General features: G+C 39.7%; 1 protein-coding gene across 1 annotated transcript in view; it reads left to right on the top strand.

Annotated features, from left to right (window-relative positions):
• ZDHHC8 (zinc finger DHHC-type palmitoyltransferase 8) overlaps positions 1-25,923 on the top strand; it is a 1,092,273-nt gene that overhangs the window by 1,031,475 nt on the left and 34,875 nt on the right. Inside the window, exon 9 of the mRNA XM_044068712.1 lies at positions 10,711-10,820. Coding sequence (XP_043924647.1) covers positions 10,711-10,820 — 110 coding nt within the window. The remainder of the gene's footprint in view (positions 1-10,710; positions 10,821-25,923) is intronic.

Raw genomic sequence — 25,923 nt, forward strand, 5'->3', positions numbered from 1 at the left:
TTATTCTACCTATTCCTTAAATAGCCTTGAACATGAAAACGTCTACTTTTTTCTTTTACCCCTATTTCTCCCCTTACCCTATAGAGTGCATTCTCCACTACAAATCTGTCATTACCTTTAGATAAGAACATATTAACAGTAGATTTAATTTCTCTAGAAAAGTCAGATTCATTGTTACACAACCTCCTCAGTCACAAAAATTTGCCACAAGGCAAAGAGAATAGTTACGGAGGTGGATGGCAGCTAGTACCATGTAGGTACTACCGCTGTCCTCAAATTTTCTATGTACAGAGCTTAAAAAACTTCCCCATTCTCACAACCCTTCAACTTAACATCCAAGTACACAATATCATGGTCCCATTGTAGTCCATCAAAGGACAAATAAAACCTATTTCTTTGTAAATCATCCACAAAGTTTGCAATCTGATTATAACCACTACAGCAAACAAAAATGAAATATATATAACGAAAAAAATGTATTAAAAAATTCTTAAAATCATGTTTATAAGTATACTCAATTTCAAACAATCCCATTAACAAATTAGCATACATGGGGGCAACAGGTGCCCCCGTGGCTGTACTCTGTAAGTGATATACAACATTATTAAACTCAAAAGTATTATACAAACAAAATTGAACTAATTCAATAACATAACTAGAAAGGGGACTATCCTCCCAAAAATAATAAAGGGCCTGAATACCATAGACATGTTTAATATATTTGTATACAAACTCTTCACATCCAAAGACAACCAGTACATATTGATATTCCATTTTAAACCATTTAACTTAAATAAAAAAATCCGAAGTGTGCCTAATATACGAAGGGAGTTTAAGAACAAGAGGGCACAAAAACTCATGAAGTAGTAAAGCAATATTATGCAAAAAATACTTGCAAGCTGATACTATCTGGATCCCAGGGGGGTTAGAAGGATATTTATGCATCTTAGGAAGACAATAGAACATAGCCAAACTACATCCTTCAATACCAATTCTCTTTTCTATGTCTTCCTTAGTAAAGTAGCCCAATCTGTGTCCCTTATATGTCGGCTCCTCATTATTTTTCAAAGATTCTAAGATTTTTGGTCTTTTATACTCCTTGAAGGTGATACAGGTAAAGTGCTACAGTTTTACTTTCCGTTGCTTGCTGCTGCTTTGTTATTTATATTAAATACATTTGAATATATATTTGAATACATCTCCTTGATTTAATAGTTTACCTGTGGTTTTTATTTTATGTAATATTTTAAAGTCTGGCAACTTTGTAACAAAGGGGAAAGACATTACACGACATCCTGTTTTATCACAATCTGATCTCTGAACTGTATGTAGAAGTGTCTATAACTGCTTGATGGGGGATGTCTGGATAAAAGTAACCAACCATCTGAAGTTGTTAATCTTCTTCCTATTCATCACTGATGGGTTCAGTTCCGAGCCCTTGGAACCGAGTTGGCCTTATACCATTGTGAATATTGCATCTATGAATTCCAATTGTGTTGAATTATAATTATATAGCATTTTATGATGAAATTTATGTTCAAGTTAATGGAGTTGCGATGCGGGCAGCATTAGCCCCAGGTTATGCCAATGTCTTTATGCATGGATGGGAAGTGATGCATATATTAGAAAGCAAATATAAAAACAGCATTATAATAATGTTGAGATTTATTGATGATGTTTTTACTGTGTGGAGAGGGAAGAATGAAATATTTGAAGAGTTTCTTACTTACATAAATAATATTTACACATATTTGAAATTTACTCACCATGTTAATAAAAAGGAGATTATTTTTGTAGATTTAACTGTGTACAAAGAAAATAACAAGTTAGCAACTAGGATATATAAAAAGGAAGTACAAAACAATATGTACTTGCATTTTTCTAGTATGCACCCCCAAAAAGACAAAAATAAATATAGTCAAAGGACAGTTGTCTAGAATAAGTAGGTTAATGAAAAAAGAAGCAGATTTTGTGGAAGAAGCAAATTTGTTTTGTGATAAAATAGTAAAAAGGGGGTACCCAGAAATAGAGGTGAATAAAATATTAGAAGAAGAAATTGAAGGAAGAACAATAGGACCTATTTTAGATGAGAGATGTCCATTTATATATGGAACATCTATGGCTATACAAAATAGTGTAGATGCTCAAGCTTTAAAAAAGTAATAAATAGGAATTGGGTTATATTTAGAACTAATAGTGAATTGCTTCAAAAGCTAGGGGACCAGCCAAAGTTCACCCAGAAAAGAACTAAAAATTACAAAAATTATTTTCAAGGCAAATTGAATAAAACCAAAGACGAGAAACAAAAATGTGGAATGTATAATTGTTTGAATTGCAATATGTGTAAATATATTTACACAGACACTGATGAAGTAGAGATGGGAGGAAAAATAATTAAGATTCCAGGGTTATTCATTTGTAAGTTTAAAAATATAGTGTACTTGAGTTTTTGTGTAGAATGTAAATCCTTTTATGTGGGAAGAACTACTCGTGAGTTATATAGAAGGATATATGAGCATAAGTTTGCTGTTCAAACTGGGGATGAAAAGGATGCATAGAGCAAACACTATTAAATGAATAAATGTAAGGTTGAGTTTAAATTTATAGTTTTGGAAGCACTTTCTAATAGTCTTAATATAGCAAATATTGAGGAAGAGCTAGGCTGGCTAGAATATTGTTAGCAAGTCAGGTTTAATGCTTGCTTTCCACCAGGTCTCAATAACAGAGAGGAATTTGCAATGTATTTAAAAAGGAAGAGCCTCAAACACTAATTTATTGATATAAATGTTTATGTATGGAAAGTGTACATTTAAAATAAAATAAATAAATAAAAAAACTTTGTAAAAAAGTTTTTATAATAGTCATGTGACAATGTCCTTCAAGAATGCAACTGCAGTCATAACATATGGGTTGTCCTGCCTCAGGCAGCCCTCGGTCGGCCGGATTCCAAAGTCTGGGTCCGACGTCGGCTGATGTCGCATTTCTCTCCGACGTCAGAGCGGCTGGAGTATATAGGCATCAGCCGACGCAATCTTCTTCAGTCTTTCTTGCCGCGTGGTGCCCGAAGCAGAAGCAGTTCGCAAGTGCCGGTCGGTCAGCTCCTGTATTCTTCGAATCCGAAGTCATCAAAAAAGCTAAGTACCCCGTTGGGGACCTTTTCTTGCCTCAGCCGATGTCAGAAATTACTGAAAAAGTAAATAATTGTTTGTCTTGTGGTAAACAAATACCTCATAAGGATTTCCACTCTTACTGCCTCCCTTGCCTAGGCCCAGACCACGACGTCTCGGCCTGTGCCGCCTGTGCTCGCTTTAACAAGCGCACTCTCAGGCGTCGGGTGGAGTGCGCTGAAGACTTTTTCGGCGATAAATTTGATTATACGATGCCATCGGAACAACCGTCAACACAGACTCCTAAGAAACGAAAAGACCGGGACCGACATCCTCGGCCCGCGTCTTCCACCGACACCACGCCAAAATTAACCGCGAGTGCTCCGGTTCTCTCTGAGGCGGTTATTCCACCGCTCCGAACCGAAGACACTGCATTACTGATACCTCCGATACTGGAGCCAACTCCGACGCCAGTTATTGACTTTCCTCCGGATACTGAAACCGAGGAAATGCCCGAGACCATTGCTGTAGATAAGGTCACTCCTGCACGTGGAGCGGCTAGGCCTCCCATGTCCATGTCTATCAAGGCCTACACGCGTGCCAAGGCAGCCAGCAAGTCCAAGCATCTTTCTGCTAAGACCTTACCTCATCCTACTCCTGAAACTCAAATCATGGCTATGGCCGCAGATTTAATTTCCCTGATCAGAGGTTCCCAGGCCCATCCTGAGAGAGGATCCCAGACTCCTCCTGATAAGAGGCCCAGGGTTGAACCCCCTGACCCTCTTCCCACAGATTAAGATTCTGAGGACTCTGTTCATTCCGAAAGCCAGGAAGAGCCCTTCCAGACCTATGAGGATTCAGATGCAGAGGATTCTATCCCCTCGGCTTCTCCTCCAGAGGATATGTCTTTTGGGGAAGTTCTGCATTCCATGAGGGAGCATTTTAAGTGGCAAGGCCAGGAATATTCAGATTCCAGAAAGCGCCTTCGAACCTTCCTTAAAAAGCCCCAACACAGACCCTTAGCTATACCTCCTGTGCTTGATGTTTTGGATGATTTATACTCTGATTCCAGTGTTACCCCTGATACTCTTCCTCCTGCTCCTGTCAAGCCTGACAGATACTATAGGGTCCCAGAAACCCATTCCCATTTCTTTAGGGCCCATGCCGTTGATTTAGAAACAATTTCCCAGGGGCCTAAAGGGGTTTCAGCTACCACCTCCAAAATCCCTTTGCCCTCCGACAGGGAAGCAAGGTCCTTAGAGAGATGGGGGAAGAAGGTCTACACCTCCACTACTTTATCTATGAGAGCTCTCAATTGTCTCTTTCACATGTTTCAATGTCAGGATTTCCTGTTAGATGATTTACAGAAAAGATTGGCTCCCCTGAACCTTTAGATAGGAAGTCTTTGCAGGAGGCTGTACACAATTCTCAGCAAGTTAGCAATCACTTTCTACAGTGTGGATATGATGCATTGGAAGCTTCATGTAGGGCAGCTATGAATGGGCGGTCATTCGTAGACATGCATGGTTAAAAGATCAACCTTTACCAGATCATGTTAAGGCAAAACTTCTTGATGCACCCTTGGAAAAGAACAAGCTTTTTGGTGCTAGTGCTAAAGATGTGTTAAAGTCCATTGAGGAAAAAGCCAAGTCAGTTCAGACAGTCAAAGATTTCCTCCAGGTTCAGCCACCTAGATTCAGCAGGAACTGGCCTTCAAAAAACTGGTCCTTTCCTAATCCTGAAAGATTTCAAAGGGGCAAAAGCAGGCATGCCCGAGGAAGAGGCCAATACAGAGGATCCTACAGGGGACGACAATGGCAACCAGCAAACCAAAGAAGTGACACAGGGGTTTCTCCCGCCCCACAGGGACATTCTCAATGACTTTCCTCTAGGTCTGCTTACCAAGGAGCAAGCAGAAGCTCCTTTGGGCAGAAAATTATCTCTGTTTACAAGAAATTGGCACAAACTGACATAGGACAAATGGATTTTGGACATTATAGACTACGGTTACAGGTTCCATTTTCATACCTTGCCAAGAAAACTGGGCATGCCAAACCTGCCACAAAACCAGAGGGCAGAGGCTATCAAACAAATTTCTCTGCTTGCTCAGATCAAAGCAATAGAAAAAGTTCCACAACAAGAACAAGGTCAGGGGTTTTACTCAAGACTGTTCCTTGTTCCAAGAAAAGAAACTCAATGGAGACCAATACTGGACTTGTCCGCTTTAAACACTTTTCTCATAGTACCAAAGTTCAAAATGCTGACTCTACAGCAACTCCTTCCCATGCTGGGCAAGGGGTCTTGGCTGATTACTCTGGACCTCAAGGAGGCATACCTGCATGTCCCTATCAGACACAGCTGCAGAAGATACCTCAGATTTCTTGCAGGGCCAGAGCATTATCAATTCTCAGCATTGCCATTTGGCTTATCTACTGCGCCCAGAGTATTCACGAAATGCCTGGCTTCAGTAATTGCTCATTGCAGGCTACAGGGGATTCAAATCTACCCGTACCTGGACGATTGCCTCATAAAAGCGGACGACAAACTAACTTTGACAAAAAACTTGAATTATGTCATACATTTGCTACAGGCTCTGGGATACACAGTCAACTTTCAAAAGTCAAGACTTCAGCCATCCCAGCAAATGACCTTCTTAGGAGCCAAACTAGACACGGCCTCTCAAATGGCTTACCTGACAGAAGACAAGCAAAAGAAGCTAACTCTTTACTTCAAAACTTTAGCAAAGCTCACCCAGATGACTGCAAGGAGATTCCTACAGGCCCTGGGTTACATGGCATCCTGCATTCTCCTGGTGCCACTAGCAAGACTACACATGGAAAGCTTCAATGGTACCTAAAAAGCTTATGGTCTCAACACAGCAACAACCTAGAAGCAACCATACCACTCATTCCATGTCTTCAAAAGGAATTTCTATGGTGGGCCTCAGTAAGCCAGTCAAACACAGGTATGTCATTCAAAAAACCTCAGATAACACAGACCATGACTACAGACGCCTCAGACCTTGGATGAGGGGCGCACATGGAGGGCAGATGTATTCAAGGACAATGGTCTCCAATGGAAACACATCTGCACATCAACCAAAAAGAAATGCTGGCAGTAATGCATGCCATCGAGGCCTTCGGACAACAACTACAACCAGGCCACCTACTAATACGGACAGACAATACCACTGTGATGTGGTACATAAACAAGCAGGGGGGCACTCATTCTTACCCCCTTTGCAGACTGACAATGAATCTTTGGGAAAAATCACTGAGCCTAAACATACAGTTGCATTCCCAGTTTGTTCCAGGCAAAGACAATGTTCTGGCAGACAGTCTAAGCAGGAATTTCCTAGACCCACACGAATGGAGGTTACATCCAGAAATCTTTATACGACTCACTTCGACATGGGGCAGGCCGGACATAGACCTATTTGCCTCCCACCTCAATCATCAAATACAGAAGTTTTGTTCAAGGACATATCATCCAAAAGTATGGAAAATAGATGCTCTCTCATTCAACTGGAGCTCCCTAAAAATCTATGCATTCCCACCTCTGCCACTGATGACCACAGTGTTACTAAAGATCAAAGCAGAGCAGCCCAAGGGGATACTAATAGCTCCAGACTGGCCAAGACAGCACTGGTACCCACTACTACGGAGCATATGTCACAACAAAACATGGGCCCTCCCTCAATGGCCCCAACTTTTGACTCAACACAACTTCAGGACAGTTCATCCCAACATCCAGACGCTACAGCTAACAGCTTGGGAGATCCCATGAATAACCTCAACCTACCTCTTTCCAAAGAAGTTCAGCGGATACTGACAGAAGCCCGCTGACCATCCACCAGAAAGGTTTACTCAGACAAATGGAAGAGATTCAGCATTTGGAATACCACCAAGGGCCATGATGCATCACTTTTGAGCATCCCACTCATCCTGGAATATTTGGCAGATATGCTACATAATGGGCTCTCATACTCCTCTATAAAAATACATGCTTCAGCTATCTCAGCTAGATACAACACTGATCCACCTGTGTTTTCACATCCTTTGTTAAGACAATTTCTTAGAGGAATCAAGAATATAAAGCCCCCAAGAAGGGCACCAGTACCAGCTTGGGACCTCAACTTTGTCCTAGAAAAATTGACTTTACCTCCCTTTGAGCCAGCAGCTTCTGTGGATTTACAATTTCTTTCCTGGAAGACAGCATTCCTGTTGACCATTACCTCAGCAAGAAGGGTTTCGGAATTACAGGCCCTAATGGCTATACCACCGTTCATAACTTTTCACAGAGACAGGGTCTCCTTACGAACTAACCCTACCTTTCTCCCAAAAGTGGTATCTAGGGTCTCTTTAAATCAAGCAATTCACCTGCCTACTTTCTTTCCCAATCCTGAGAACAAAGGGGAAAGACTGTTGCATACCTTGGACATTCACAGACAGCTTCGCTACTACCTGGACAGAACCAAGACCAGTAGGAAGTCTGATCAGCTTTTTGCAGCTTACGCCCCTGGAGTACAAGGAAAAGCAATTTCAAAACAGACAATTTCAAAATGGATTGGACATTGCATCAGATTTTGTTATTCCTTCCATGGAAAGAGTGTGCCAGCCAATGTCAGACCACACTCCACCAGAGCTACAGCCACCTCTACAGCATTCTTAAGAGGGGTGCCTACAAAAGACATTCTAGAAGCTGCTACATGGAGCTCCGTGCATACATTTTCCAAACACTACAACCTTCCTCTATATTCCAGATCCAGAGCAGGCTTTGCTTCTGCAGTCCTGCAGGGATTGATAGCTACACCATCCTTTTCTTAGAGCATTCCACCTCCCCCAGCTAAGCTATGGTATTCAACCCATATGTTATGACTGCAGTTGCATTCTTGAAGGACATAGTACAGTTTTGTACCTACCATAAATGTAGATGTCCGATAGATATGCAACTGCAGTCGGGTTTTCCCTCCCTCCTTCCCCTCTATGCCTTGGGTCCACTCCTATCCCTGTTACCCTTAGCTGGGGATATCTGTTATGGTGTATCTGTTTATTGCTTATTTATTTGTCTGGAAATCTGTTTTTCTTCCAATTTGATTACAGCCTTCCTTGGAGGGCACCTGGCATCTGGGGCAATAAACACTGAAGAAGATGGCGTCGGCTGATGCTTATATACTCCAGCCGCTCTGACGTCGGAGAGAAATGCGACATCAGCCGACGTCGGACCCAGACTTTGGAATCCGGCCGACCGAGGGCTGCCTGAGGCAGGACAACCCATATGTTATGACTGCAGTTGCATATCTATCGGACATCTACATTTATGGTAGGTACAAAACTGTACTTTTTGGGTCATGTGATTTTTTTTTTTTTAGTATGTAAAGTGTTTGGTATACCCATAAACAATCAGTCTGAAGAAGTTTCAGAGTTAATAGAAGTGAGACAAAAGCACTAACCGGGATTATCTTTTTGTTTTACTGTTCTACAATAAATTTGCTGTTGTTCATCTGGAGCCTGGCAACATCTTTTGGATCTTTGGCTTTTTGTTTGTGCTGCTGTGGAAGTATTTTAGTAAAAGTGTAATTAAATGTTTATATTTTACATCTTAATGTCTGTAGAGTAGTATAAAAATCATTAACTATCTTTTTATGAGAGAAATCAACCAATTTAAAAAAAATGGCATAATACTGACCTCTAGTGGTTCATGATGGGTTTTTTTTGTTTGTTTTTTTTTTTTTTTTTTTTTGTCTTAATGGTTGTTGTTTATGCAAAAATAAATGATAGTTTATATGGGTATAAGGGTTAATGAAACTTATAAATAGTTTACAGGAAAATAGAAAGCCCAATTCTGACTATTTTTAAAACTGACACAATAGCTTTTTGTAAGTTGTGCTGCATGCTTAGAGAGGCAAACAAATCTTTTCTAAATATAATAAGGGGCATTTTTTTAGTGGTATGCAAATGATGTAGAAAATTTTGAGGTTAAGCTTATAAGTAATTAGATTAATAATACAATAATATATGTAATCAGATTAATTGTACAATTCAGGTTTTGGCAGTCAGTTATATATTGTAAACAAAAAGTGTAATGTTAAATTGTTTACTTCACAGGCAAAAGCTAAAGGGTTTGATTCTCACCTTTGAGGGAAATTGACTAGGCTTAAAATGGCTCACAAGGGCAGCTAGCCTAGTCCTTACCTATAAACCTATATTTTGGCTGTGATGTGTAATAACAATACTGATTTGTTTATAAATGGCTAGCCTTATGTTAGGTAGCACAGACCATAACTTTATCACTTTACAGTATACTTCTGACATCTGAGTTTCTAAAATTAATAGCACCATCCATTAGAAGATCAAAGAAAAGGACAAAACAGTGCTTCTTTATTATTTTATACTGTAATAAATCTGGGAATACCTCTAAATATAAGATAGCTATTGAACACCCCTAAGTATACGATGGCGAATTAGTATTATAAATGTAGTCTTAGACAATAAAAAGGTAATTTTTTTCTACAAAGCACATAAAATGTGTTTGTGAGCACACTTCCACAAAAATATTACTCACACACAGATATTACACGTATATATATCAATCTATAGCTTGTTTAAAAATGTTTCACTGTTAAATCTGTACTGCTCTGAGCAACATTAAGCCTGTTTATTGCTCTTAGTCTTCCTGTTAGTTGAAAAATCAGTTGTCTTCATTATGCACATTTCAAGGAAATTTTGTATTCACTATCTGGAATCCGTTTACTGTTACTAGCTTTAAATGTTATTTTGGTTTTGTGTTAGGTGGTTAGCATTTTTATCATCTGCAAAAAGGTGTTTGTAGTTCATAACTTAATTGCACATACCCATAAGTAAACTTTGGAAGACTGTGCTAAAGGTCGTATGAATAGATTAAGATGTTTTCTGATTCTTGATAACTTCTTACAAAAATGCTAAGAAAATTACAGTGATAAAACTGTTTGAAAATTTTATCCAGCCTGCAGTGCAAAGGGATAAAGTCCTTACTTACCCCCAGAAGACTGATGTTTGACTAGCAGCATGCTCACTGTAGGGACTGGACAGGGAGGATGGGAATTAACAGCCAATATTGAGTCACCCATCCTGAATGGAGTGAGGCACTCAAGACTTATTGCAATTGCAGCATTTAGAGCCTGGTGAACTCCACGCATGCAGTATACAGCTTGGTCAGGCAGTTGTGCATATGTGGAAGCGAGTATGCACCTGTTGTAAGCTGTAATTGCAGAGCCCGCAATATTGCCATGGGGTGTGAGAGGGCTAGGGCACACTCTCCAGCAGCAGTATGACCCTATACCACTGTACTCTTATCTCCTCACTGGTCCTGGACATTGTTTGGGTTGAGCCTATAACAGATCCTATAGGCCCAGTAAGTGACTGCTGCTGGTCAGCTTTTTTTTTTTGTGTGTGTGTGGGACAGTTTGGGAGTTTAGAGCCTTTCTTGTTGTATTTTTTTTTTTTTTGTCATGCGTGTGTGTCTGCCTGTTTCTTAACTTCTGCCTTAGTGAAAATCTATTAATATGTCTTCACTTTGTTGACATTTTAGTTGTTTGTTGTAATTTTGTGTGTTTACATTTCAGAATGCAGTATTTCAACTAACGCCATCAGCCCTTCAACACCTGCAATGTATAAATACCGACCACCATTTTCAGCCAATTCCAAGGTTCATTACCACAATACAAGTGACCAGGTAAATCTGCAATGGTGCAATTTTTTTCTCTTTTAAAAGGAAAGAAGTTCAAACTCATAATTTTTGCCTTGGGTTCAGAAAATTTATTACATGATTCTGTGTTGATAAATGTAAATGATGCACATTCTGTGCTTTAGTTATTGTATTTATTTTCTAATTCTTATCTGTTGGGTTGAGTGGGCTTATTAGTGACTGCCGTAGAATAGCAGCAGTCCTGGAACAATTAGAAAGAAAAGTATGGTTTATATGAAGTTAAATGTGATTTTTTTATGCCTTGAGTTAAAGATTTAAACATGTGCTTTAACACCACTGCTTTAGTTACTTTTGGCTATAATTTTATTTTAATTTCTGTATTAATTGCATTACTTGTTTGAGTACCGTGCACCACGAGTCCTCCATGTCACATTGCAGTTAGTTACCTGCTTTCATGGATGTTATTAATTCATCTTCATGATTGTGATACCTGCATGTCCGCAGCGTTTTTGAATTTACCTGTACAGGATATTAAATCCAGGAGCCTGACCACTGAACTTAGTTGATTACAGTGAGTCTTAATGTATATAAACAGTTCTTCTGAAAAGCACTTTTAACAAGACTGGTTTTGTGCTTTCCCCACTGTTGTGTTACCATATAGTTATGTAAGAGAGGGTGTGTGGAGGGTTTCTTCTCACATGGAAGATGGAGGGGGTATCCCACTGCAATTTTTCTTTCTTTCTTTATTTATTTTTTTGCTGAAGGTGATTTTCAGCAGAACTATTTCATTTTTATCAAGACTTGCTGTAATTGCCATTTACAAGTTAACACAAATCCTTGAAGTCAGGCTGTAAGAACTCTACTTTGAGGTTTTCAGGTCCACATGCAACCCTTTCTTTCTTTACTAGCAATGTGACATATCTTCCCTGAACTGTTTGGCAAACATGGGTGGTGACTGTTGCCACCTTTCTGCATTTGCCTATGTATGCATGTATGTACACATGTATGTACGGATCTATGTCAAAAATAACAAACTACCATAATGTCATGTCAATTAGACTTCTTTCAAGACAGGCCAGGACAGTGAAAGTTTGTGCGTGCGTGTGTGTCTGTGTGTGTCTGTGTGTGTCTGTCTGTGTCTGTCTGTGTCTGTCTGTGTCTGTGTGTGTGTGTGTGTGTCATGGTAGCACATGGAGACCTGGTAAGATGACACTGAAAGAGAGAGCTGCAGTTGTGACATCCTTCAGAACAGTGCATAGAGCTTCTAGAGCAGAACTAAACAGCACAGAAACCTGTGCCAGTGACAAAAAAGTCCTGAAATGTACCAGGCAAATTCTTCACCTGCCAACCAACCAGGAGTGGTGAGGAAAAAGGGACAAACCTCATCTAATCTCCCACCACAGTCTGTAACTCCACCAGAACAGTCAGTCATGGTAGGAGGGAGGCAAATGGACCAGTAAGAAAGTGGGGGAGCAAAATGATCAAGTAGGAAGGGTGATAAAGAGCATGAGTATTGATAAAAATGTGTCATAGGGTGAGCGCACTCACGTGCACAAGCATACTTCCATCATGGGTTGAGCACATTTGTATGTGCATGAGCATGCAACCGTAACAGGATGTGCACTCTCACATGTATGTAGCCTAGTACTTACTTATGGACCTGTGCCCCTGTAAAGACCCTACTTGAGTCAGTTCCTCCCCAGCCATTCTGTCTCCCACCTTGCCTCAGTCTTCCTTTTGCTGAACCTTAGACTGTCCTGGCTGTATGTTTCTACTTCCATATCAGTAACAATGCGTCTCTTTCTTAATCACTGCTCACAGTATCAGACAAGTCTCCTCTAGCTCTTTCATCCTTGTTCCTTGCCCCTTTCCCTCTATTTCTTTTCTCTTACTTAACCCCATGCTATACGTAAGTGCTCCCTACTTTACTAGTCCTTCCCTCCTATTTCTTACCATACAACTGCATCATTTACATGTTATTTTAAGATCTCTAAATGTACTTTTGTAATGAATGTTAAAAACAAATAAGATTCTCTTTTTATGTTTATTGTTTGTCTCTGTATTATGCTTGTAACTAATTGTAATCTTAGTATCTGGAGCTTCTCTCCTCGAGTATGTGCTGAAAATGGGCATCTGCCCAGCCAGACTAACCCAGTTAACAAATGGCAAATAAATAAATAAGCTTGTGCACAAGCATGCATCCATCAAATGGGTATGCAGTCTCACGTGCTCAAGCATACTTCCTTCGTGGATTGTGCACAAGCATATTTCCAACAGTAATTTCACTGTACATGATGTGTTTGAGGAACGGAAACTTTGGTTAGCCCTCAGGACTGCACTGTGATGACACCCGACAACCTTATGTCTAACCCTTGTCCCACATACCAGCCTGCAGCTGAAAAAAGAAGGCCCAGCACCTACTGCAGTAGGGACCACTGCTTTATTATTAGGTTTATGCTGTGATACTCTGTGATGATGTATTGGATGATATGGTAAAATACTTTGTATGCAGTAATGTAATACCTTTTAAGGTCTCGAAGGGTGTTTATTTGGCAAGTAAGATTATTTGGCATGAGAGTTGCCTCAATGCATGATTCTGTGGTTTGGCTCATGGCTGGGGTGCCTTCTGTGTGATGTTTGCATGTTCTGCTAGCACCACTGGTAGGAAGAGAGGAAAGCTGTAACTATGTCCTAAGCGGTCAGTGTTTGCTATAGAAAATCACTACTGGTGTGGTTTCTGTTTGCATTCTGGCAATGATAAAATGTGTGCAATGGTTTCTATATTGTCTAGGGCTATGAATCTCTGCTGTTAGTATATAGGTTCATAAATAAGAACTAGGCAGTCAGTCTGCAGACCAGCAGACCATTACAAGCCTAGCCTATAACCTATATTCAGAAGCTCCCTTCAACCTCTACAGGGCAATATAGCAATGATTAGCGGGGAGCACGGGAGAATTTGAGGCCATCCACCCAGTTGTCCAGATTTACCTTGAAGGTTGTATGTTATTAAAGCTTCTTACATAAGTGGGGGATACATTGGGATGTGAATCTAATGTGCTATTGAGTTTTATTAATTGCTGATGAAGGTTTAGTTCCTTTAACCTGACATTTGAGGAATAGAAGGTCAAAGAGGGTTGCATCTTTCATGACTGGAAAGGCTAGTCATAGACCCCCAGTGAGTAGTTTGTGAGAAAATGAATACAGAGAGAGGGCTGCCCATCTGTCATGATAACTGAAATTTTTGAGGCCTTTAATCTTTTTAGTTAGGAACCTCTAACTTCTGTCAAGCTGAGTTATATGTTTAGACAAACATATGCCAGAAAAGGCATTATATTCAATAACAGGTCTGACGAGATATGAGTAAATGGTAATTAAGTCTTCTTTAGATCTAGAGGAGATACTAATGGAAAACAGATGAGCCAAATAGAAGGCTTTCCTAACTACTGCAGTGACGTGATGGTTAAAAAATAAGGAATTATCAATAAAAGTGCTTAGAGCTTACGACAGTGTCAGATTGGACAGGTGCTTTACCTATGTGGTATGGGGGAAACGTTTTGTTCACCAAAATTAACTAAGCTATATTTTTTCATATCTAATTTTAGAGCATTGTTTGTGTACCAACTGTTAACGTGGTCTTGTTAAGGGAATTGAGTTAGTAGAAGATCACTTTACAACTCACAAATTACAGTCAGCTGCAAACTTAAGTAACCACAGGCCAGAAGTGCTGGCTTGAAGGTCTGAGAAATAGATGCCAAATAGGAGAGGGCACAACATTTAGCCCTGTGGCACACCACTGGTAACTTTTTTGCTTTCATAAGTTGCACTTGCAACTATACCACACAGGTTTTGTCAACCAGTTAGCTATATACCACCCAACATAAGGATTTATTTTCAGATTTACAAGTTTGTGAATAATGCCTACATGGTGAATAATGTCAAAGGCCTTAGTCAGGTCCAGAGATGCTATATGTACCATGCAGTCAGACCCAAATATGATGTATGTACCATGTAGTCAGATCCAGATATGCTTTATGTACCATCAGGTCCAAATATGCTGTATGTACATTATAGCCTTTTCCAGATGTGCTGTATTTAACATGTAGTCGGGTCCAGATATTGCTGTATGTACTGTGTAGTCCAGTCTAGATATGCTGTATGTACCACGTAGTTCATAGGATCATAGGAAGTTACTAGGCTATTGGCCCTGAGGTCCTTATAAGCCTAGCCAAGAGTTTAGCCCATGTTTAGACAAGTCAGCACCAAAAACCCATGTCCAGCAGGGACACAGGTGGAATCCCAGGGGTGTATTTTCTGTTTCCCATCCAGTTAGCCAGGTTGCGCTTAAAAGGGATAATGAGGTATGCTGCTTGACATGGAGAGGGAGGCTATTTCACAGATGAGGGAGTCTCTGGGACACAAATCTGTCCCGCCAACAAGTTCTGTTGATGTCACAGACCAGGTTGAGGTTGTGCATGTTTGTTACTCGAGTGGAGCTTGACTTGCGGATATGCAGCAGTCCCATCAAGGCGGGATCTGAGATTGCTTTGTATGCCAGACAGAGGTCACCTCTGAGAAGTCTGTATGAAACTGAGTAGAAGCCAGACCTTTTAGTCTATCTGTGTAGGGTAAATATTTGAGGCCTTGGATTCTCCTAGTGAGGAACCTCTATGGTCTCTCCAGCTGCTGCATGTGCTTTGCAAGGTACATGACGAAGGGGGGCGTTGTACTCAATAGTTGACCTTTTAAGGGAAAAATACAGGGATGTTATGACCTTCTTGTCCCTGGATGAGATGCCTTTACTTATGAGGTGGGTCATGTGAAAGCTTTCCGTACAATGGAAGCAACATGGTGGTCAAAAGTCAGGTTGCTATCAACCTGGGTGCCCAAATCCCTCACAACTGATTGTATGCTTAGGATGTTATTAATGTGATAATATGTGGGGATGTCACTGTCCCCAATGGGGATGATGATCATTTTTGACATTCACCGTGAGACCATGTTTCTGGCACCAGTCATTTGTTTGGGTGAGACCCTCTTGGAGGACGTCCACATCACTTTGGGAATTGATGACCACGCCCAGCTTGCAGTCATCTGCAAATTTGGTCAGCCATAACCCACTGGTTTTGGCCTGCCCCTCAGAGAAGTATATCCCGAATAACAGATGCCCCAAGACCGATCCCTAGGGTACGACATTCATTATGGGTTTACTGCTTGAGGTGGCTTCCCCTATTTTGATTAGGTGGGTTCTATCAATGAGCCAGTTTGCTACCAATCTGGTAGCATATGGATTGATGTCTAGTTGAGAGAGTTTATCTATTATGCCCGAGTGGGGAATAGTGTCGAAGGCTTTGGCCAGGTCAAGGTAGGCGGTGTGCACCGCCTTCCCCTCGTCCATGGGTTTGGTGACTGTCTCAAAGTCAATCAGATTTAACAGATATGACCTCCCCTTGACAAAGCCAAACTGTGTGGGGTTGAGTGTTTGGAGGTTGCCAATGTCCCTGTTAATGAGGTCCATGGTAATCCGTTCCATGGCCTTGCAGATCAGGGTAGTTTCCCACCAGATCGGTGGACGCTCCACCTTTGTGCAAAGGGATGACAGTGGTTGTCCTCCACTCGGCTGGGAGAAAGCCAGTACTCAGGCTTTGGTTGAATAGGGTGCCTAATGGTGCTTTAAGTTCATGCCTGAGTTCATGTAGGATGCAGCCTGGGATGTTATCGGGTCCCATGGAAGCTGTATTTTTTGTCTTTGAAAGGGCAGTAATGACCTTTTCCCTAGAGATAAGGGAGGGGGGCAGGTACTGAGGATGTCCTGATTTACTGATGGGGGACAGAGGGGTGAAGTTTTTACTGACTCTGTCAGCCAGTAGGTTGGATATATATATACAGCATTTGTGTATGTGGTGGCCTTGACCACCAATTCTGAACAGATCTGGGTGCTTCTTTTGAGACTGCAGACATATGTGAAGAAGGCCTTATGATTGTCTCTAGTACATGTGGCTAATTTGGACTCAAAGTTCACTTTAGAGGATTTCACTGGTTCTCTTATTTGCTTGTTCAGGCTAAGGAAAGATTGCTTCTAATTGGGCATCTGCTCCTCCTTGGTCCTGGACAGCAAATTTTTCCTTTTGTTTTATAGTTTAGTTATTGCAGATGTCCACCAGACAGGTTTACTTTTCCTTGTAGAGGATGATTTTGTCCTGTCTGGTATTCCTGATTCCATGCATCTATATAAATGCTCGTATAGTACTTTGGTGTAGATTTGGACATTGGTGCCAGTTCCTACAGAGGGGTTAGGGGGCTGTGAAGCTGTTTATACCATCCCTCAGGAGGTTGTAATCAGCTTTGGAGAAGTTTTTTTGTTTGACCCTAGCTAGAGGGGGGTCAGGGGAGAAGGTGACTTTGAAAGTGACCATTTTATGGTCGGATCTTACCAGGGAGGATGATACTGTAGGGGTGCTGCAGTGGTTACTCATGTTGGTTAATGCCAAGTCCAAGATATTGTCACCTCTTGTGGGGCTATTGACTAACTGTTCCAAGGCATTTGCATCGATAAAAATTGAGAAATCTATTTGTGTTCTGGCATGAGTAGTTTTTCCAGTCTATGGTTGGGTAATTAGTCACCCAGGATCATGGTAAAGGGTTGAATATTGATGGACTTGAAGAGGTCCAGATAGGTGGGGTGGGCATCTTAAGTCAAATTTGGGGGCCTGTAGCTAGTTATGATTTGAATAAGGGTCTTGTCAATGGTTAACTGCACCTGGAGTGTCTCCTATGTGTCATAGTTTTTGACCAGCCTGGAGGTGTGTGTGTCTTTAATATATATTGAAACTCCACCTCCTTTGGCTTTGCTGCCCACAGTTTGGGGTCTGAATGTATGATAGGATAAGTAACCACATAAGGCTGGGGTGCTGTCTGCAGCTTTGAACCAGGTTTCTATGACTTCACAAATGTTAGCATCTTCCAGGGTTAAGAATGCGTGCAATGAGTGCAGTTTCATGTTTAGACTTCTAGTGTTTAGCAGCATGACCTTTAATTTGCATTTTGTTGACATTTTTATGTTGGTAGTATCGACGTCATGACTTTTCCCTAAAAAAAGGCACTTTGGGGGAGGCAAGAGCCTTTGCCTGAAGCCCAAGTGAGACAGATGCAGGCCATCTGTAGCAAAGCATCGTGGCCTGTCGATCATATCTTCCCAGGCTGTCAGGTACTGGATCCCCCTGGAATGACACCAGAAACTAAGCCAATTGTTATAGTCAATCTTTTTCTGCTTGTATTGAGGCATCATTCTGGGTGACGGTAGAATGCTGCTTAAGGCCAGGGACATACCTGCCTGGGACACATATTCAGTGGGCTCAATCATGTCTCTCTTCATACTGTCCAGGGAGCTACATCTCAAGTCATTCACACCAACCTGGACTATGACAGAGTCATAACAGTACCTGATGTTGAGAGACTGCAAAGCCACCAAGTTTAGGAACAAGACATCATTAGGGAGGGAGGGTAGGAAACTATGCTACAGCTGCTAGCTACACTATTTTAGACAGAAAACACTACATAAATGTTTATTACAGCAGGAAAAACAGCAGTGAGATACTAAATTCAAGTTTTAAACACAAAAAGGAGCAAGGAGAGACTCTAGAGAATGCTTTTTAACTGTTTTAACTGCAAACAAATCAGTTATATGATACACTCCTTTGCAAGAAAATCAGAACAAAAAGATGCTTAACAAATGGAGAAAATTTCCAGTTAATACCTTTCACACAGTGAAACTAGCTACAAAAGTTTTACAAAAAGTGATACAGTAACAAAAGTGATTTAACAGGTCCAGTAAGGCAGACAATTGCAATACAATAGTGCAGATTAGTTTATAGCAATAAAATGCAGTAAAAAGTAGGCAGTAGACAATAAAACATACAATAAATGGTAATATTAAACAATAACTAGTAAAAATAAGCAAGGAAACAGGATACTTAATGTTATATATCACAGATCAGAGTTGTGGTCAGTGCCCCTCCTCTGTTCAGCTCAGTGTGAATAAGCCATAGATACTATGTAGTCAGGTCCAGATATGCTTGTATGTCCCATGTAACTACTGTGTACTGTTCTGGAGACTTTTTCAAATAAATGAATGAGGTTAAAGAAGTAGGATTTCCTTTGACAAAGCCAAATTGATGAGGGTCAACAGTAACCGATTTATAATATGTAGATTAATGATGTCTGAGATTGTGTTCCATAGCTTTGCATATATCTTTAAGCTACTATGATTTTGTCCCTCAGATTTAGTCTGGGTCCTTCTAGATTTACTGATGTTCCTCATAAAGTCAGACCTCGTTATGGGTACATTAACTTATTAAATTGATAACCTGTCTGTATGAAGATTCCTGACCTCTAACTGTATGGGGTTTAGTATATAAAGACCTGATATTGTGAAAAATAAGAAAGTGCTCTTCTTTTTTACCCCCTGCTGTGATTTTTAAAAGCCAGTGCTATGATTTTTAATGATTTGTAGTTGAGAGGTATGGCTTAACAGATGAGGCTAGTGAGACTAATGAGTTTGTATTTACCAGGGGCTGTTGTTAGTCAATCATTGTGTAACTTCATTACAAAATATCTGTTTTCCAGGCTTCAAGCTTAGATTAAAGAAGTTAAGTAGGGGCTCAGATAGGGCATATCTGCCACTGATAATAAGGCAACCTGGTACATCATCTGGGTCCATGGATGAGGTGTTCTTAGCTTTTGAAAGGACTGACATGTTTAAGTAAATTGTGTGGGGGTGGGGTCTTGCCTCTTCCTGCAAAAAAAAAAATGCTTTTTAACTTTGTGGTTAAAGTTGTACAATTTTTTTAAGCTGACCCTTTTTTCCTGAAAAACAGAGCTTCAAGTCACTTGAAACGCTGTGAAATATAAAGGAAGTATTTCAGCCAGCTCAAGTAGTGTAATAGGGTGTGATGTGGTGTAATAGGTTATGTTGTGGTAAGATGTGTGTGTGATGTGTTATAGTGCAGTGTAGTAGGTTGCGGTATGGTATGACATGGTATGTTATTCCATGTTTTAGTGAAAGCTATGGTATAATTGGTTTACCTTCAAAATGTTGAGTGTCACATTTTCAAAACCACTTCTGCGAACTGCAACTTTTCAAAACGTCGACCACCGATATTCCGAACCACAAAATCTTGTCCCCTTTTTGGCCAATGTTAGCACTTGTTTTTAGGTGTGGAGCAGTCAGAAATGTCGACGTTCGCTTTTATTTTCAGCTTTCTGAAATTTTGGCAGTTGGGATTTTGCGGAAAAGTTTTGACAGTGTGCACATTTGACTATTTGCTTTCAGCATTTTGAAAGTAAACTGTATAATCTGTGGTGTGAGAGTGATTATACAATAACTGGCCATTAACATTCCAAAAAGAGCACACTGATTGGTCAGCCCAACCAATGTGCCCCCTGTAAACTGGCCATCTAGTAACGGAAATAGTCCAGCTGCTAAAATATCATTGCGTGGCCACACTTTCTATCCGTATGTAGAAAACAAAATCCAAGAACCAAACCCTTCAAATCAACAAAAAGTCTTCTAGACACAGAAGGTTTCGTAAGCTACTAAGTCAGCTATGATGTTTGGCATTCCTCACAGCCAGCCGTCTAATCACCTCCACCTCAAGTGCCCAGATAAAAAAGTACTATAGAAGAAATCTAGCATAAATAAAATGTTTTGACTGAGTAAAGCAAAGCAATAGTGAAAGCATGAAGTTGCTAAAAGTTTACAAACAATGAGTCAGAAAGACTGCTAAAATGTAAAAATATCGCTTCATGCAGAGCTGTATAATAAATGATCTGACAGTATGTTTCTTTCATCAGGTGGTCTTTGATTAAATCTATGTAGCTGACAGAACCAAGACACAGAACGCCAATTTACTTTTTAAATTTGTCTTTCCCTTGCAACATACAAAAAAAACTCTTTTTATATTAAGTGGGAATTGCTTGATAAAGGCATACTAATTCATCTGCTGATATCCAGTTATATAAACATCAAATCAGTAAGTTTAGAGCTATCTGCTTCATTTTGCTATGAACTTGACTCACGCATGCTGATGTAAATATTTTGGTGCTGACAGTACATTGCTATAAGTCAAAGCCAGAGGAAGCTCTTTAAACAGAATTGTGTTCTACAAAATTATTATAACAGGAAAGGAAAACCGTTTTTGTAAATCTCATATAAGCTAAAAGGGCCATTCCTGTAGGTCGTCCCATAAATTGCTATTAAAAATAAAACACTGCATATTTGATCTAAATGGAGCAAAGCGCGCACCGTCTCTTTAAAATATTTCACTTATGTGAAGCATATGCTGTAATCTGTGTTTAAACCATCAGTCAGACCACTATAATTCTGATGGTGCTTTAATCAGCTCACCCGAAAGATACAGAGAGCTCTAATAATACTTTAAAGGTACCTCTATACTGTCGGGAGGTTACTTTTTTTTCTTTTAAAAAAATAGCAATGGAGATCTTCCTTTCTTCATTGCTTGCTTTATAAACCAGTGATGCACTGCATAACCCTGGGAATGCAAGCCCCATATGCATGTGCAGTACATTATCAAAGAGCAGAATCAGGAAATAACATGGAAGAACACCATGGTGCCATTATACAAAAACGTTATTTAAGAAAAGTATGTCATTTTTTTCTTAAATAATGTCATTGTATAATAGCAATAACCGACTCAGTGAAGTGGTATATTGAAAATTTACCCATGTTGGCTTTGTTTAATCACACCAACCATGGGTAAATATTCAATATACCACACCGCCGTCGTTGGTTATTGCTATATTATTTTAGTAGGGTACATGTTAGGATGTGATAGGGTATGTTACGCTAAGGTGTACGGTATGATGTGTAATATAATGGGGTACCATACAGTGGTTTATGGTATGATGTATATGCATTATATTTTACAGTGAATCTCTCTTTTCTTCCCACACATCCTCTAAATCTATCAAAATGTCTTTTATACATTATCGAAAGTAGGACTATCATTTTAGGAGAATTTAATCTAAACTAGGAAGGACCACATAAGACCACTATAAATAATCACAGTTCATAAGTAGTTTTACCCGGCTGGTAATCCAGAGGACCATTGAGTCTAGCTCAGATTTCCAGTTGCCCCGAAGCACTGTCTGGTTAAGTGACTTGCTGTAGGTCACTAAGTAAGGCAAATGGGGACTGAGGCAAGGAATCAACCTGTGGAACTGCAGGTCACAGCCTTAACCAAATATGCCATCTACGTGACATTGTGTCAAAGTTTTCTTCAGCAAAACATCTCTCATTTGATAAATACCAGTACAAGGCCTGATCGTAACACAGGTAAAAGTTCTATTATAGACCTACTAATCACAAACATACCTGAAAAATTGGCTTCAGTGCATATGCATAAAATACCACCAAAGCTAAGCAGTCACTGCCATTTTATTTCCATTTGGAAACTAAAGCTCTCCCAAGCTCCCTTACCAATTTATGTTAACAAGAAGTGCTCAAGATTTAGCTGATTACACTGTCTCCTGTGAACTTCAATGGATAAATTGTTCATCGGTATATTAGGTCTATAACTTTCTAATACCACTACAGCACAGGCTTTATCCACTAAGACAAAGGGACATCTCAGGTAAAGCACTACCTACCTACTAGACAGCCCAGGAACTTAAGCAGAAAATAAAGGAAAACAACAAAGCTTGGGCTGAAAGAAAATATGATACTGCAAACCAAAATTAAGTACAATGTATTTATCAAACTTAGGAAAGAATTACAGATTTCTACTTCTGCTACTAAAGCAGTATTCTTTTGCACTGACTAACACAACAGCTGGAGAACCCCAAATTATTCTGACAGGCTGTAACACAGAGTGGCACTGATGCACTGTTTTCCAAGGTTTTAAGTTGCCTTCTGTTACAGGTAACCTTAAATTAAATAAAAGATCATATCACTTTGCCTTTACCACCTTCAAAGAAGTTGTTCAGCACAATTTCTCCTTCAACCGGATATATGACTACATCAGTATCCAGATTTACCCCCATTTTCTGTTTAAAACCATGCCTAGATTAGATGTTAAAGGCCTACTTAGTACATTTCACTGAAGTTATAACTCACATTTCCACTGCTTGCAACCAAAACCTTTTACAATTTAGGACCCGTCACACAGATTTCAGTCTGCCTCTGTCTACAAAAATAATCCCTCCACACTGAGTTCTAAACATACTTTGATTCTTTTTGTTTCAAACGTTTGTCACCCAAACTTGTCAGAGAAGTGTAGGCCCATTGCTAATGCAGTCCTGTCAAATCTAGAGAAACTTGTATGTGATCAAATACTAGACTGCATTAAAATACACCAAATGACAATGTAACGTGGCTTTAGATGGAAGCATAGCACCACCATTGCACTGTACTTTGTAATGGATCAAATCTTCAGTAACATGGAAAAAGGGGAATTAACAGGTGCAATTTTTCTAGACTTAAAAGATAAATTTGAGAATATGGACCACAGTTTGTTGCATGACAAATTAAAAAAAATAGTGTAGCTGCTGAAGAGGTACAATGATTTACTCTCTCCCTGTCTGATAGGATCTTTATAGGATATGCAAGTAACACTCTATCTGATGTTGGCATAGCCACAAAAGGTGCTCCCATGGACTGGTACTGGATCCACTATTTTCTGTCTGTCTGTCTGTCAATCATTTACCTCCTGATCTGACCAATATTGATTGCATTCTATATAGTGATGATTTACAATCCTAAAAGCACACAAATAGTCAACCAAGTAAAGCTTTACAAATTTACTATTCATAATAGTGTAGAACTGTATTTGCACTGTTACATGTTTGGTACTCACAAAAAATATCAGACTCAAATCCCCTAACAATCAAAGACCCAGAAAGTACAGTGTTACCTTTTACTTGCAGCAAAGCTAGCTAGGCATTACCCTTGAGCAAACATTTCTCTTTAGTAAGCACATAGACCATCAAATAACCAAAGTGCTTTCCCAAAGTAAAGCGTGCATAAAATATCTTACCTGCTTTATATGATTTTTGCCCCATGCTTTCTTGCAACCAAAATTCCCCTTTAATCTGACATTACTCTGCCCAAAGGGGAGAGGCATTGTCACTCAGGCAGCCAAGAAGAGGATTGTTTTGTCCTCTCACAAACATCCCAGCAATGAGTGCTTTTTACAATGCAGTGCTTCTGGTGCTGATGTGAACCTTTGTTCCACAACAGAGGCTGTCTCTGCCCACTTGTCTGTGCAGGCAGATAGTTGGCTGCTGTCACTGGCCTGGGTGGTCAAACCCACTTCTTCCTGACAGGATCTCCTTGCATTTTGATGTGCTGTGCTTCTGCTTTCTAGCCAAGGCCCTATCATTGGAGCAGAGAAACAAGTTGGGTGGGTACAACCACCACTCCAAAGAATTGACACGCCCCATCTTTTTGTCAAGCCACTAGTTGAAATTGTAGTCTGGGCAGGACCGGCCTTTGGTCAACTAGTGCCCTAGGCAAAAGGGTTCCATAACACCGCATCGCCACCCAGTGCCCCCATCCCTACCCATCCCTACACCATCCATATTAATTTTTTTCTTCGTTTTTCTCACATTTTATCTTGCTCTTCAATTTTTCCTGTATTTATTCAACACATTTTAAAGAAACCATTTCTTTACTACAAAATAAGTAAATAAATACTGGAAAAGTGCATCTGCTAAGGCGGCCACCTAGTTGGCCTATGTTTAAAGGCTGGCTACGAGTCTGGGCTTTATCTCTCATCTTTATCTGTAGAAGTCATGCAGTGAATAGCAGTTAATGTGCTTTTGACCAGATTTAAATACACATTACCAGTCCAGTCGTTAAAATCGGTATGTAATATAAATCTATCACAGACTGTTTTGCTGTACTAAAAGCCAAATTTTTACACTTTGAAGCAAGAGCAAATTTTGTACTTAGCAGACTAACTTATAAGCTACTATATAGTAAATTTTGTTCTACTCTTAGAAACAAACTTTTCATAAGCGGCACTGGCCTAAAAAGTCAGTCTGGATCTCCTCTGTAAAGCCACTACTGTTTTACTCAAGCAGTAGCCGAAAAAGCCTTTTGCAAAACTACTCCTAGTATTTGTAATGACATTCCACAAAACTTTCAGAATAGTGAAATACTAACACTGTACCGCACTTTTTGAAATGATTAAAAGTTCATTTAACAGGAATGTTACATTGTGTAAGTGTAATTGTCCAATGAACCCAGTTTGATCCATACCTTTAGTAATATTGCCGTAGCTTAATTTGTATTTAATATCCGTTAGACTGACTTGTGTAACTGTAATTATAAGCCAATGTGTAGTACTTGGAATCTCAGTCAGAACTTTGTTGTATAAACAAGTAATACCAATTGCTGTTATTCATTTTGGGATCTCTACTAACTCTTTATGTTCTATTTAAATGTTTTATACTATTTTGACTACTGAAATAATTCCTCACTTGTTTGTGAACTTAGGATGTTGTATGCAATAGAAATATTCTACATTTGTTGTAAGTTGCGTGTTTTCATTTGACATTTGTTAAGCTGATTTATTTTTATGTGCTGTGTCTTATTTTTGTCTGTTGACCTGGGTCATGACTAAAAATGGTCTAGCTGTTGGACCAGTTCATTTATCTGGTTAAAGGAAATAAAGTAAATAAAATGATATGGTGTGTTGCCTTAGGATATATTATGATAAGGTTTAAGTTATGTGATATGACTGAGTGTGTTATGGAAGGTGTATATTATATGGTGTTTTGGTATGGTATGCCATGATTTGATGGTATTTTATGGTATGGCAAAATATGTTATTGTGAGATGTTATGGCATGATATGATGGTATATTACGATATGGTGTCTGGTGTGATTTGTCAGAATATGTTATGACAAGATGTTATAGCATGATATGACTGTATATTATGGTACGGTGTGTGTAATGATGTAGCAGAATATGTTATGGTGATGTTATGTTACAACATGATGGTATACTATGTTACAGCATGTGATATGATATGGCAGAATATGTTAAGATGTATGATATGGTAACCTATGTTTTGGTAAGGTGTATGGTATGAAAGAGTGTGTTGTGACGAG

This window comes from Protopterus annectens, chromosome 4.part0 (genome assembly GCF_019279795.1).
Source record: "Protopterus annectens isolate FY-2018-M chromosome 4.part0, PAN1.0, whole genome shotgun sequence".
Taxonomy (NCBI): domain Eukaryota; kingdom Metazoa; phylum Chordata; order Ceratodontiformes; family Protopteridae; genus Protopterus; species Protopterus annectens.